Below are 15,706 nucleotides of genomic sequence, written 5' to 3' on the forward strand. Positions count from 1 at the left end.
GCATGCGGACTCAGAGCGCAAAGCAGACTTTTTAATTACAAGAAAACTTTACAGAGCCTAGATATCGAATATCTGAAACTTAATCCTTCTTATATCAATGATTTTAAAAGGGCCAAAATTTAGGGAACCCCGATTTTTTAATTGATGTAATAATTTCATAAAAATTATGGATTCTCTGAAAGATTACGCTTAGCGATTGGCTAGACATGAAAAGCAAGACCTTTAACTAAATAACATGATCAATATGTACGAGTACTGGTCCCTGCTGACAAGCAGGTAACAACATTGTGTTTGTATTTTTTGTTTGCTTGTATGTATGTTTATGAACATCCCTCTCGATAATTTTCCCATCATAAGGAGCCGCCAACACTTGCTCCTAGAAAGCTGCAAAGTTTTGTCCTAAACTAAGCATTTACAGACACTGAGCAGTGAAAGATCTTTTTCGTGCCAGCACCTACTGTGACACGACACCTCGTTTTATACGGTCTCATCCAAAGGACCGGTATCCATGTACCACAGAGGGATATCTTTGTACAGTGTAAAGCTCATTCTTTAAATCGTATTTTAGAGGAACTGGAATTCCATTCTAAAAGGGGTAATCAGTTATACCATGACTCCCTTTCTAGAAGGAAATTCTTCAAAATTATACGTCAGTTTTGAATATTTTTAATATTTCAAACAACCAAAAATCAGAAATCGATATTTCAAAATTCCAAAGAACTTTTTTGTAAAATTCAAAATCACATAATTTTACCAAAATCATCAAAAAAAATTACGACTTTTAAACTTTATATACAACCATTCCCCACATTATTTAAAGTCCAGGCTATTTTGATTTTTTTGATATCATTTGAACAGTTTCTAAAATGAGGTACTAAGTTATTGACAGACAAGTTGATGAAAAAGAATACATGTATAGACTCGTTTAAAGTCACCATTTCGTAAATTCTTTTGTCGATACAATGACCTCGTAAGCAAATACAATTTATCATTGAGTCAAATGCTGACTGACGTTTTTCATACTAATTATATAATTGTTTATCCATTATTTATACACTCCGTTCTTTCCTGATCATGACAAGGAGCACACAGCGGGTGTGACCGGCCGGCAGGGGATGCTCACTCCTCCATGGCACATGATCCCACCTATGATGTTTCGGAGGTCCGTGTTTGCTCTGCTCCTATTTTGTATTGTTTCATGGACTTTGGTATTGACTACTTTTCGTTATCTCCATGTCCTTCATTGAAACTGCTTTTCAATTAAAAATGGACTCGAAATTTTACTTACCTTATCATTTTCAAAATCACTTTGTTGAAAACACATTCTGGTTGTACAAATAACTACATTTACACTGAAGTTGATATGTGAAATGTTGCTTGTGTTTCCGATTGATAACATGACAATATAAGGAAGTGTATGTGGATTTTGAAGACCAGGCCCGCCTACTAACTATTTGAAATCCCATGAATACCAATTGCGCCCCTTTATAAGCAGACCCTTTTTTGCATATACGTGAAGCAGAGAATATGTTCAAAATCTTATAATAAGAAAGAAACAAAAAACATTTGTTTTGTCCTTCAACTCGACATTCAGCTATATCGACGACACATTGGCAATTAATAATGGTTTCTCCCATTCTTATGTCGATACGGTATATCCTGCTGAGCTTGAAATGAAAGATATTACATTGTTTGACACATAGTTTGACACATTTATTTCATATTTGAATATTTTACTGATAAGGTTTTAGCTGTCATTGTTGAAACTAAGAGGTAAATGGTTATCTATTTGTAATAACTAATACATAGGTCAAAAAGCTTTATGCAAAAATAAAGTAAAAAAGTGATGACAAACATTTATTTTTAAAAGTGATTTTTCGTCAACTTTCCTTGCTTGTGGGTCATTTGCATATTGGGTACAAGAACTCGTTCGCATTGAATATTCAACAGAATACGTAAAATGCAAAATGCTAAGGATACAATTTCTTCTTGGAACGATTTGCATGAAGGATTTATCCTTATATTTCAAATTTGAATATTTTACTAGAAGAAGAGGTAAATGGTTATCTTCTATAACAACCAAGTGTTATAATAAAGGTGATGCCCAATTCATCCGAGTGTTTAATTTTTTATCTCATGGTTGACAATGAATGAAAAAAAATTTAATTTCTACTTATTAGTTCCATGGGATTCATCCCGTTTCTGATCAATTTTTTGGAGAATAAATCCCAGTGGGAGAAAAAATCCAATCTTATACGTTTTCTCCCATGGAAATGAAGTGGTATAATCGTTAGGACTAAAAAAAAAAACATCCATGAATCCATGGGGTTATGGTATTCATTACTTCATCATTAAAAATGTTGAGTTCAACACAAGGGCATGTAATACTGTTTTAAAATATCCAGCCAAACACAATTGTATATTTGGAACATAACAATTAGAAATGGTGGTCAAATGTCTGGACTATGTTTTGTCCTGATTAAAACTACATGTATACGTATACCAACTACATGTATACGTAGTAGTAATGATCCCTGGTAATGATCAAATGCACATAATTTTCTTAATAACTGAAAATTGATTGAACACTTACTTGTCTCCTGAAATGCACCAGTTGCTGAACCTTGCAGTGTTCTGTTGAAATAAAATAAAATAAAAAACAAAACAAAACAAAATATTTTTACTTGCTTTAGCGGCAAAATACAAATAGGAGACTTCTCTAATAAAGAAAAAAATATAAAAATGTTCCTCAAACCTTACATTTTAGGATATGTGTTTGTTTCCCCTGTGTGTTCTAATGACACCGACTGTGTGTTGTCAGTAGATTTAACTATAAGAGATGTACCAGAGATATCCTGAGTGGAAGTTTTGTTGAAAATAACCGGTGGAGTATCATTCTGTAATGTTTTTGTTAGATATGTGTTTATTTCATCTGTAGACTCCTTGAACACTAGCTGTGTTGTGCCATAAGGAAGATTTTTTGTAGCTGTACCAGAGATATCCAGTGTCGAGTGATTGCCCAATGTCTCTTTCTGTACTGTTCTTGTTGTATGTTTGTCTGCATTCACTGTAGACTCTCTGGACATTGACTGTGTTGTTCCCGCTTGGAAAACTTTTGAATCTGTACAAGAGTTTTCCTGTGTCGAATTATCTGTCCATTCATTCTGTAATAGCTCTGTTGAAGTTAATAACTTTGTTTGGACTTCACCAAAAGAATCAGTTGTTATGTTAAGGTTCTGAGTGCTGATATCCGAGCTTTCCGTCACAATATCCATAGCAGCACTTGACAACATATTTGTTAAAATCTGTGAATCATTAGTAGTTGTGTCAAGCGGCTCCGTTGATGTATAAGAGCAGTTCTGTTTTGATTCTTCCATGGCTTTGGACAAATTGCAGACTCTTAAGCACTCCTCCAAAGTATGGACCGTCAGATCCGGAGGGCAACACAGCATCGGGTCTCTTAATCGTTTCCCATTTGATGAGCACGAGCCCCAAGACGTCCATCCCAATATACCACACCTGGGAGTGCAGCAAAATACAACCGAAAAATTAACAAATGCAATAGTTATAGAACACAGACCTTTACCGGTCCTGAATGCCAACATCTTTGAACAGTCACATTGAAAATGGTTACCAATAATGTAATCCTTTCTTAATACAAAATGAACAATTATTAGACTTTAATATGGTGTTAAACAAATAAAATTTATCTCTGTTTGAGCAATTAAAGATTACAAAATGAAGTGGCATCTTTTATTGTCTACCTAGGTTAAGCAAATGATAACTTCAAAGCTTTTTTTTTTCAAGAAATCATAGACTGCGTGTTCTTTAAAAATTTAAATCTTTAAATCATTTTCTTTAAATTCTGCTTCTCTCTCTTATTTTATTTTAGCCATTCCTATAACTTCATCTGTAAACCATCTTTTAGATAGATAACTTCCTAAAAATTTAATTTTCAGTTCAAAGCGAGGTAACCCATCCAGAATTTGTTAATTCCGCCTCAATACTAGTATATCACAGCTTGTCTTGTAATCTAACAGGAAGTTTTTCAAATTATCACTCTAATGAACGTTTTTGAGCTTATAAATTTTATTTCCTGGTTATAAACTTCCTGGCGGACGACATTCATTGCAATTTCTCATGCTTAACGACTGTGTAAAACACAAGTGAATATAAATATAGAGCGAAAGAATCATTATCGAATAATTATTTTTGAGGATGTGTTGTATTATTTCCTTTACGGATCAGGATTTGCCTCAAAATTGTTCGCGGCCATAGATTGCTTGTGGTAAAATCTGATTTTCGGTGAAGACCAGAAAAATTTCAAGAGATAATAAGGTTGGTTGCTTACATATAAATTTCCTCTCTCTCTCTCTCTCTCTCTCTCTCATGAATCTCTACAGTGCAGGAAAGTTTACTGAATGATCACTGAAATGACCATTAAAGGTTGACCAAATGACTCAGCCGGCGACCTTTTACAATGGCCATTAAATGACCACTCCGTACGCTAGATTTTGGGTACTTTCAGTGGCCTTTAAATTATTATATCTGATTGATTATATATATCACAAACGATAACAATGGTAAAAATTATGTTTCATTTCTTTTATTGCCAGCATACAAATTTCAATGTGTAGTACATAAATGAAAAGTGCATATTTCATATCAACATGTATTTGCATATGACTGTGTAAAAAGCAATTCGCCATTTCTACCAAAAAAATTAAATTTAAACCTCAATTTAAATCAGTCCTTGGAGTTTTGAACACTTTAAAATATGGGTTAAGAGCAAGTACTTCCACTAAAAAAAATTAAGAAAACAAATCGTTACAGAATAAAGTTAGAAATACACGTGTTTACATATGACTGTGTGAAAAACAATCGCCATCCGACACAAGAGAAAGCATAACGCGTGCATGTAAATCGTTCAATGGTATGTACTGTTGCGTTGGAATTTCAAAACCTTTACATACCTTACATATCGTATATTGGTCCTTGAATGGCCTTACACTGTAGCATTTCACACGCCTAAAAAAGTATACAATTCTAAACTTGAAAAGAGAAGTCATTAAAATCTTGTTCATAATTTCTTACAGACACAAAAATGCATCCTTACGTAGCCACTGTACTGGATGTTCTAAACACTGTTTTCATAACGCCATTGACGGCGGGAAATGTCGTCCAATCAGAAAACAGCTACGATGGCGACGCAAGAAAAACTGACGGAAGCTTGTCCTCTATGGTGACCATTGCCTGCTTAACTGCAATAACCTTCGTAGTCATAGGAATATATGCCAAGAGTGACGACCCGGGGAAGTCAACGGTTGCCATAACAACGATGACATTCGTTCTGACTGCAATGGCGCTGTTTGCCATTGTTCTCATTGCAGTCCTCGCATTTCAAAAAAGACACGAATGGTTCAGCCCAGCGCGAGTAAAAGAGGATGCCTCCAAAAAATTTAAGGGAAAATTCCTTTGGCTGTTCAGTCTTGGTATAATAATGAAAAATGCGCTTGAATTGGCTATCAACATTGATTGCTTCGATAAGGAAAATGACAAGAGATACGTGATAGCGTTTATGGTGGTTCACATTGTCTCTATATTATATTTCTGCATTCAGACTGGCTTCATTAGTTACTTCAAAGACTACAATTTCAAAAGTTCAGTCAGAATAAACTATGGTATCTTAATTGTTTTGCTAACAAATTTGACACTCTGGTTCACAAGCGTCGTCGGAGAAAATGAGGATTTTAATTTTATCAGAAACAAAACAATGGGTATCGATGAAGAATTGGAGTGTTTTCATAACTCCAGTATTCATGATTTACGAGAAAAGACCCTACCATTCCTCAACCCTTGCGGAATAGAGTACGCATTGCTGGCCACAAGTTTTATGCTATCATTATGGCCATCGGTCAAAAAAGAAATTCATGATTCCCAGGAATTGGAAGACTCTGTCAATATGGATAACATCGAGGAAAGTTGTGATGAATATACGCCTTTGTTCCGAAGAAGACGACGACGAATTCCACCGACCGAAGTTCGTCTTCAAGAGCCAAAACGCCGCAATCCGATTTCGTTCTTCCTCGCCATTTTGTTTGGTCTCGTTTTAAACCTTCCTGTGATTATCGCTTCGGTGCTCGTTCTCTTCAGAGTGGACATGTATGAACCCGGCATGCACGCTAACGTTAGATGGTCCATTATGGCTGCGTACAAATTGTCCATGTTGATAATGGTATTCATTCTTTTCTACCATATCACGAAATATGGCCAATCCAACAACGTGAAGAGAAAACTCTCCTCAACTGAATACATTTTGGTTTTTGCAAATGCTGGGACAATTGCAGTTTGCACTTTCGATTTCATTGTGAGCTTAAACAAACAAAATTATATTCTTATGACCGAAAACATCATCGATATTATTTTGACTTTTCTGCAGACGACTTTAATCATGCATTCTACGCGTGTGACCATAAGAAAAACTCTGGACAGTTTTCTAGCAGCTGAGTATGTGTGTCTGCTATTGTCTATCTGTAATATTGTGCTTTGGGTAGGCGATAGCTTTAGCAATGTGGAAAATAGTGTTTATACTCTGGCAGACAGCAAAAACTTCAAAACAAATAAAGTAATGAAGTATGTCATTTTCCCAATCCTCGTCTTCTACCGTTTCCACGCGTCCATTGATTTGTTTGGTCTTTTTTCTAGAATGAGAAAGGATTAGGTAACGTGTATGACGACTGTGATAGCAGAAAAAGAGAGACAATATAAGAAGAGACACTATTTATACTAAAGTGTTGTAAAAGTAATAAAAATTATATTAAAAAAATCATTGTAAAGCAGTGCAAATGCATGTTTGTAAGATTCTTTATCACTGCTACTTGATTGATTATTTTTGTTCAATATTTGTTTGGCAATAAAAAATTTTAAAAAAAACCAAATATATTTATTTTTGCTATAAATAAAAATTTAATATTATTTATTGTTAGATTTTTTAAGAGTGGGTTGGTCTTTAAAATTATTTGACAAATGTTTCAAAAAACATTACAATGAAAATGATTACAATTCTTATTTCCTTTAACTTTTTAACAAAAGTTTCGGTTAAAATAAAGAGTAGAAATCACTTTTGTCTCAAGGTCACTGCAAGCACTCTACCCTCGGATATTCTTGTTCTATAAGCAAAGTTTGATTCTGGTAGAGTCAAGGGGAGACTTCGAGATAAAACATATTTTACACAAAGGTTTTCTGACATTAAACCTTCGTCTACACAGGCAAAAGTGGCTCACACAAATTTCATGTGAATTCTCCGCATAAAAAAGACAAAAAAAAAACAAGACATTTGAAATTTATGTGAAAACTCCATGTGATTTTGACATAAATTTCATATGAATTTTGCATAAAGAGCATATCGCATAAATATCATGCAAAGAAAACTTCACATGAAAGTTCAAAAAAAGATTTGTGTGAATATCATATATATAAACTTTTATTCACACGATATTCACATGAAAATATATATATTTTTTCTAATAAAAAGATAATCACATGAATATCACGTAAGCCACTTTTCCCTGTATAGGAATAAATTTCATGCCCCTGCACACCCTCGACTCACGGGAATTCTATATGTACAGTATTAGCCCAACTGGGCTAAGAGGAAATAAAATATGCTTCAAACAAAGATTTTAATATGTTTCAAACAAAGATTTTTTATATAAGGGTTTTTTATCTTGACAGAAATTGGTTCAAGGTCACAGAACAGCACTATGCAAAAGGCATTCTGTGGATGAAGTGTGAACCTTACTTGTATAGTTAATATAGGAGTGATAGAAGATTACTCCGACCAAGATTTTTTTTTTCACTTTTGATATAGTGAGTTGATTCAACTTTCCTGGCCACCCTCAACAAAGGCAGGGGCATCTTATGGATGTTATATGAGCACAGGTGGAGAGAGATATGAGCACAGCTAGAGGGATATATGAGCATACATGTATGTAACAAGAGGAATATATGAGCACGGCTTAGAGGATATATGAGCACAACCAAAAGGATATACATGTATGAGACAGCAAGAGGGATATATGCGCACAGCCTGAGGGAAATTATGAGCATAGCTAAAGGCATATATGAGCACAGTTTAAGGGATATATGAGCACAGCCTGGGAGGATATATGAGACAGCCAGAGGGATATATACGTACAGCTACATATGTAGCTGCAGAACTGTAGCTCTCCGAAAAAAACATATATTGATCGACCGGAGAGATAGAGTGTCATCCATTGTAAAAACTATAATATATTTATTGCGCATAAAAAGTTGCGTTTATTTCTGGATTAATTCTTCCAAATTTTTACCTCAATCGTAAAAAAGAGATTTTGAAAAATTCCTCACTCCTTTATAAAGTACTCTCATAGTCGATATCTGCACGAAGCGTTTAGGACCGAACTATTTTGCAAATTGAAATGGCAGTACAAATAGGCGAAATTTTCGAATTCGATGATCTTAATCTAAGGGCGTGGGGGGGGGAGGGGGGGTATTAACAAAAATTATAAGGGATGTTTTGTTGAGGATAAGTGAAATAATATGTAAGGAACACACGATTAGTAATATTTTGAAATGAAAGTTTAAAAACATTGAGAAATATATCGGGAAACAGCGCACTTGTTTGTGCGCAATAAATATTCATTTTTTGAATGGGTGGTACTGTGGCTCTCTGGTTTGTCAATATTTTTTTCGGAGAGCTATAGTTCTGCAGCTCGGGCACAGCTAGAAGGGTATATGAGCACATCTAAAGGATATATGAGCATACATGTAACAAGAGAGATACATGAGCACAGCTAGAGGGATATATGAGTACAGCTAGAGGGATATATTATCAGCACAGCTAGAAAGGTATATGAGCAAAGCTGGAGAATTTTATGTGCACATTCAGAGGGATATATGAGACAGCGAGAAGGATATATGCGCACAGCTAGAAGAAAGGGTATATAAGCACAGCTAGAGGGATATATGGGTTCACCTAGTTGGATATATGCGCACAGCTAGTCGAATATTTGAGCAAAGCTAGATGCTAGAGGGATAGCAAGCACAGCAGGAGGGATATACGAGCACAGCTAGAGGGCTATATGAGCAGAGTTTGAGGGATATACGAGCAAAGCTTGAGAGATATGTGAGCACAGCTAGAGGTAAATTAGAGCACAGTTAGAACGGTATATGAGCAAAGCTAGGGGTATTTGAGCACATGCAGCTATAGGGGGATACATGAGCACAGGTAAAAGGGTATATGAGCAAAGCTAGGGGATATAAAAGCATAGCTAGTGGGATATTTAAGCACAGCAGGTGGGGATATTTGAGCACAGCTAGGGGGTATTTGAGCACAGCTAGAGGGATACATGAGCACAACAAGGGGGAAATATTTGACCATAGCTAAAGGCATATTTGAGTGCAGTCAGAAGGACTGACGGATAGATTGATCACTATAGAGAACCTAACAGTGCGGGTTCCTATAATCATGATACCTGTTGTCACGAACAAATAAAGATAGAACAAACGCGATAGAATAACATTGTAACGAAAATAAGGATACGAGTTTAAATATCTTATTATTATTTCCTTCTCTCGATCAGTTAATCAGTTTATTCAACTGATTTTTAGGGCATTTTATTAATAAAAGATAAAATTAATACTTTTTAACTACTCTTGGATATCAAAGCTACTAAAATGCAATATTTGTAAAAAATGAATTAAGTCAATCAAAAACATTTATACATAATCACATATCAGGTAATAATGATTATCGCGATCGATTATCAGATATATGTACATGTATATGCATGTACATGTTTTGCGGAAAAACCTTAAATGTTTAATTAGCCACAAATATCTTCCTGCTTATACGGAAATCTCTCTTCACCAAATAAGTTATTTATAACTTCAATAGTTTTAAGGAATTAAACCACACACATACAGATATAAATTTTCATAAGTGCAATATTATTTATGTGATTTTTTTTTTTATATCTTCAAGGAATAATAAACTCTTAGATTTATTGCGGATTCTCTCTTTTTGTATCATCGGTTATTTAAGGAACAAATCATCTTTGATTTTGGGGAAGTGAAGGTTAGTCAAATTTCTATATACTAGTAATTAAAGACGAAGGTAAAAGATTTCTTTTTTTCATTCTGTTCATTTCACAGCAAACACACTGTAGTGCAAAATAACATTTATTTGGAAACGGATCTCATATTTATCTGAATAAAAACTGTTTTGAGAATCTCCCAAAGCAATATTTTTACATACTATCTCACATATTGTTGTTATTTGAAAGTATTTCATTTATTTATTAAAAGCAAAAAAACTGAGATACTAAGAAAAAATAGCTAGTTCTATGGGAATGTACAGTATTTTCTAACGTTCTTTTTTTTGCATCTATGTTTATATTACATGTACAAAAGCTTAAATAAGCGCACAAACTATCTTTCATTGCTTAACAAAATGTTGTTCAAAGCATTCTTATTTATACACATTGCACTGAAACTTTGAAAAAATACACTAAGATGTGTAAGCATTCAAGCATATAAGCATTCAATATTCTTAAGTTAGAGCCTATTTGATATTTCTCACTGTCATCAACTTTGACCTTAGTCCGAAATATTTGACGTTTTCCAGGATTTTTTTTACGATTTTGATATTTAACGTGCCAAGAAAACGTCAGAACCGGCACCGTTACGAAAACTGGGAATTTCACCGTCTCCTAGAGGAGTTGATTTTCGATACTTGCGAACCGAAATAAATGCCGAAATCAGAATTTATCAATAGCACAATGTCAATAGTACTTACCAAATATCGATGAAAAGAAAAATTAATATCTCTCCACATTTAGATACAGATGTTGCAAGATTTTAAAATGCACGAAATGGAGACAACTCTCGACAGTCTAATAAAATGTTTTCAACAGATTGTATAATTATTCTAAAAATGAGCCATAGAAACGATATTGGTATGTACTAAAAGTATTGCACTATGGATAACTTGTGACTTTGAAATTTAATTCTATTCGCAAGTATCTAAAATCAACTCGAGAATGTCGCCTCCGGTTGGAGGCGGCGATTTCCCAGTTTTCGTAATGGGGACGGTTTTGACGTTTACTGGCACGTAAAATATCAAAATCGTAAACAAGGCTAGGAAAACGTCAGATATTTCGGACTATTTTGATCCTAAAAGGAGTTTGAATCACGCTTCTAGTTTCTACCGTTTATAATTCTAATGAGTTGATAATTCTAAATTCAAGCAAAAACAAAAAACACGATGTCTGATAGACAGATACATGTAGCGAGACAAATACACAGCACAGTATGGAAATAGCATCACAAGATTAGATTTATATTTCTTTGAAAATAATTTTGGATCTATGTATTGTAGAAAATGGATATAGTTAAGCAGTTCGCAAAAGCTGTATATAGAGCGGCTATCAAGATCCCCCTAACTGCCGGATATCCGACCCGCAATGGTGACCCTGAGGAAACTAACGGAAGTTTGGCGTCCGTAGTTACCATTGTTTTCGTCACAGCCGTGACCTTTGCCATCATTGGTATATTTGGCTCAAAGCAAAGTTATGAACAACTCGCTAATAAACATATATTGGTAATGATGGTGTTGCTGATGCTTTCTTCTCTGACGTCAGTGGTTTTTATCTCAGTGCTGGCGTACAAAAATAGAGAGAGTTGGTACAAACCATCCGAACTTAGACGTATTGCAATCTACACGAATATCAAAGTAGCATTCTTGTGGCTTTTCGGGTTTGCTTGCATATTACATGAATCTTTAAATGCATGCATAGACATCAACTGTTTTTCCAGCTTTGAAGCTGGCGATTTGAGCTGGAATCCAATGGAACGCACGTTCAGTCATTTCCTCCAAATACTATCTTTATGCTGTCAGTTGAGTTTTATAACTTATTTCCGTTACTACAAATTTGAACCCTCACTATGCATCAACTATGGTATTTTGATAATACTTCTTGCTAATTTAAGCAAGTGGTTCGACTCCCTCATAAAAGAAATAAATTTCAATCCTGAAACAGAAAGGAATAATGACACTTTAAACATTGAGTGCCTTCTGTCTTCTTCAATTTACAACATAACAGAGGACCTCGACCCCTATGTTGGTCCAGCTCGGGTGGAATATTATCTTTTGTCTACTGGATTTATTATAAGCATGTGGCCTTCCATACAAGACGATGAGGAATCTGACCCAAAAGAAATGAACCCTACACCAGTGGCTGATCTATCGGAACCAGACGATGAACTTGCATTGCTCATACCAGGTTCATCCACTTCCAAAAGATACAACGCATTGCAACACAGAAATAACTTGTCAAACACTCGAATTCATCCTGTCTCCCATTTCTGCTCCATTGTAACAGGGATTGTTCTGAATATGTCATTAATTATTGGAAACATTGTCTTCGTGTACTTGACGAAAACAGAGAAGCATTACAGTGTTGGATTACGTGAGGCCTGGTTTACGTTTACTTTGGTTTACAAATTTTGTATGATGATACTGATTTACATGATATACTATCATATAACTTGGAATGACGAACAATTTCAGGTCAAACCAAAGAAACTTTCCTCTGGGCAATATCTTATCATATTTTCCACATCTGGAACAGTTGCTTTGTGCACAATAGGCATAATTGTCGGGACCGAAGAAGTTCCCGGAAAAGGCGGATATCTTTTCATTGTGGAAAACTGTCTTGATGTCATGGGAACGTATCTTCAAACTGTGTTGATCATCCATGCTGAGAAGTTAGTGGTGAGCTCTGATGGGGGATCATCTTTTGCCTTAGATCGACTGTGTCTATTACTCTCAGTCAGTAATTTGTCCTTATGGCTTATTGATAGCTTCATCGACGTCCATTACATCGCAAAGTTCAGAACCCATAATAAAAAGATCATCGACACAGGGACACTGGAAAACATCGTCACTATTTTGTCACCCATTTTGATATTTTATCGATTTCATGTCTCCATTGACTGGTACAATTTACACAGAAAATTTAAGTAAAGTTTATGAAATGATTTACATTTGTAATTTGTGATTTAAAAACATAACTTACTCATGCTTACTGCTGATTTATTAAAAATTTTGTAATTATGCATTTATTGGTTTTGTTCATTCTCAGATGAAAATAAAGTGGAATGAAAGGATTTTAGCTCTGTATGTATAAGATCAACAACAAACTAAAAACACAGCACTTGATTGTCCATTTTTGGTGTTCCCTGTTTATCGAATACACTAAGAAAAAATTCATAAAGTGCCGCGATTCAGTTTTCTTCTTTAGTATTTTCTGAAAGAAAGGACGCGACAGATTATTGTTAGAACGCTCGTTTCGTGGTATAGGAGTTCCTTGTGAAGCCTTATATTTTCGTCGTTTAACATACTAGAACACCTAACCGTTCGCCAAGCACATTAACTATGAAAACGCTGTGGATGGGATCTTGAAATCGAGGTCCTGTGTCCCTGTAGGCGTGGCATAATAGAGTTTCTCACTACTATGATCCCTAGCGTCATTCACATCTCATAATAGTGGAACATCATCTTAAACAGATGATTGTCCTAATAGACAGAAAAAAAATTCGAATGGGATGTAATATTTATAATATAAACCAATCTATCAAATGTAATGAAAAGTTTCAACACAAAAAAAGTGAGAAAAAGAGGTATCCATAACTTGCTCTTCGGGATTTTTTATTCTTTCTTTAATATCACCTAGAGTCATAAGGGATCCATCTACCCAAGTCTAGCAAGTTTGATCCACTCCGCTTCACCTAGGCTTTATGTGGAGCAGATCGAGTCAAAAACCCTTGACTTGGGAAGCTTAAGGGATCGAAATAACATGCATTGTTTAATACTAGTTGATACTTGTCAAAGCGTTATAAACTCGAGTTTTTATAGATCTCTCAAAATTCTAAGAGATTTTAATTAGTAAAAAGCAGTAAGGGAACCATACATGTATTTTTCTCTCATGAAGTTTTATACTTCCCTGTGCCCATAATAAAACTACAAAATGAACATTGATTCCGTTGGTGGTAAGTTCATGAAGTACTTGAATTATATATTTCGCATATTCATCCAAAGAGAATCACATTTGTAGCTGAATATAAAATGAGCAATATCAAAGCCTTTGCTATCTAGAGTTGTGAAGGACTCCAATTAAGCTTTTAAATTTCTCTGAAACAAAGAAAAGTATTTTGTTTGCCACTTTAGTCTTAGAATGAGTAATATAATAGCCTTTGTTAGAGCTGTAAAGGACTCTATCGTTATCTATCCACTGACCGCTGGAAATTTCATTGAGGATGGAAATGGACATTATAAGTCAGATGGAAGGATAGCAGCTACGGTTACTGTTACATGCCTTACTTCTATATGTTTTGCCCTGGTGGCGGTTTTTGCAAACAGCCGGGTTGAAAATATTGTATCCTCCTTGGTAATTTGGATTTCTAGTGAAATTATTATAATTTCCGCTATTGTGGCCTTAATATGGATATCCGTACTCGCCTACAGAAATACAGATACTTGGTATCGTGAAAGTTATTACCCTAGGGGACAAAAAGAAGGAGCAAAAATAGGTATCACTTTCTTATGGATATTTGGATTGGCTACCATTGTTGACAAGTGCATTGAATTGTCGATCGATATTGATTGCTTGAACGGGAACAACTCAACATCTACATTAGATACAAAACATATGCACTGGGCCTTTACAGACGTTGCTTGCATTGTTTTCTATTGCATGCAGCTGGGATTTATCTCTTACTTCTCAGGATACAAACTTGGAAAGCACCTTGCCATCAATTACGGTATTCTATTGGTTCTGTTGAGCAACGCTGTTCAGTGGTTTATTTCCTTAATGGAGGATATCAATGATTATTACACAGAGGGTCAGATACCGGGGTCAAATATAGATCCTTGTTTTTGGAACTCTAACATTTTACGAAATGCGATGGTTTATTTGAATCCCTATCTATCTCCAGCAATGATCGAGTTTTTTCTGTTATCTTCAGGACTAATACTAAGAATGCTTCCGTCAGAGAGCAAAGAGCAAGTTTCTGAATTAAACACGGCTGATTTTAATGAGCTCTCATCACTTTTACATCCACGTCAACCAGAAATCCAGAGACCTTTTGAAAGACACCCTGCAACTCATTTTTTGTTTGTTATATTCACAATTGTGGTGAATGGTATGTTTGTGGTCACACAGATCATTTTCTCCAAGGTGAGCCCCGATAGTTACAACGTATTTTGCACTTTGATAGTTATCGACACACTTTATAAATTGATCATGTTTGGTATCATTATGGTAATATATTACCGGATATATAAGTTCGGACATCAACAGAAAGACCATCATATTCTGTCTCCGGGACAATATATTTTCTTGCTTGCCACAGCAGGAACTGTAGCCGTTGGAGTTTATGGAATAATAGCAGGAATTCAGTTCTCGAATTTTAAGGGGTACATCTACATAGCAAATAACGCTATTGACGTCTTTCTTACAGTCTGGCAATCCATACTAATTATCTATATAGAGAGAATTACTCTAACCAATGAACCAGAGAGGAATATTTTCCCCTTGGATATCCTTTGCTTATACCTGGCTATCAGTAACTTCATATACTGGTTCGTGAATAGTTTTATCGATGT

The 15,706-nt window shown here is 35.1% G+C and overlaps 2 protein-coding genes across 2 annotated transcripts; both read left to right on the forward strand.

The window, feature by feature from the left end:
- The first annotated feature begins 4,054 nt into the window (after window positions 1-4,054).
- On the forward strand, window positions 4,055-6,911 carry LOC134253668 (uncharacterized). Its single transcript, XM_062736245.1, has 2 exons — window positions 4,055-4,338; window positions 5,097-6,911. The coding sequence occupies exon 2, from the start codon at window positions 5,105-5,107 to the stop codon at window positions 6,719-6,721; it is 1,617 nt and encodes a 538-aa protein (XP_062592229.1). The 5' UTR covers window positions 4,055-4,338; window positions 5,097-5,104; the 3' UTR covers window positions 6,722-6,911.
- Window positions 6,912-9,959: 3,048 nt separating this feature from the next.
- Window positions 9,960-13,160, forward strand: LOC134253664 (uncharacterized). Its single transcript, XM_062736241.1, has 2 exons — window positions 9,960-10,117; window positions 11,420-13,160. Exon 2 carries the CDS (start codon window positions 11,423-11,425, stop codon window positions 13,064-13,066), a length of 1,644 nt encoding a protein of 547 aa, XP_062592225.1. The 5' UTR covers window positions 9,960-10,117; window positions 11,420-11,422; the 3' UTR covers window positions 13,067-13,160.
- Window positions 13,161-15,706: the final 2,546 nt, after the last annotated feature.

This window comes from Saccostrea cucullata, unplaced genomic scaffold (assembly GCF_032062105.1).
Source record: "Saccostrea cucullata isolate Sc308-1 unplaced genomic scaffold, CSIRO_AGI_Scuc_v1 ctg418, whole genome shotgun sequence".
Classification (NCBI taxonomy): domain Eukaryota; kingdom Metazoa; phylum Mollusca; class Bivalvia; order Ostreida; family Ostreidae; genus Saccostrea; species Saccostrea cuccullata.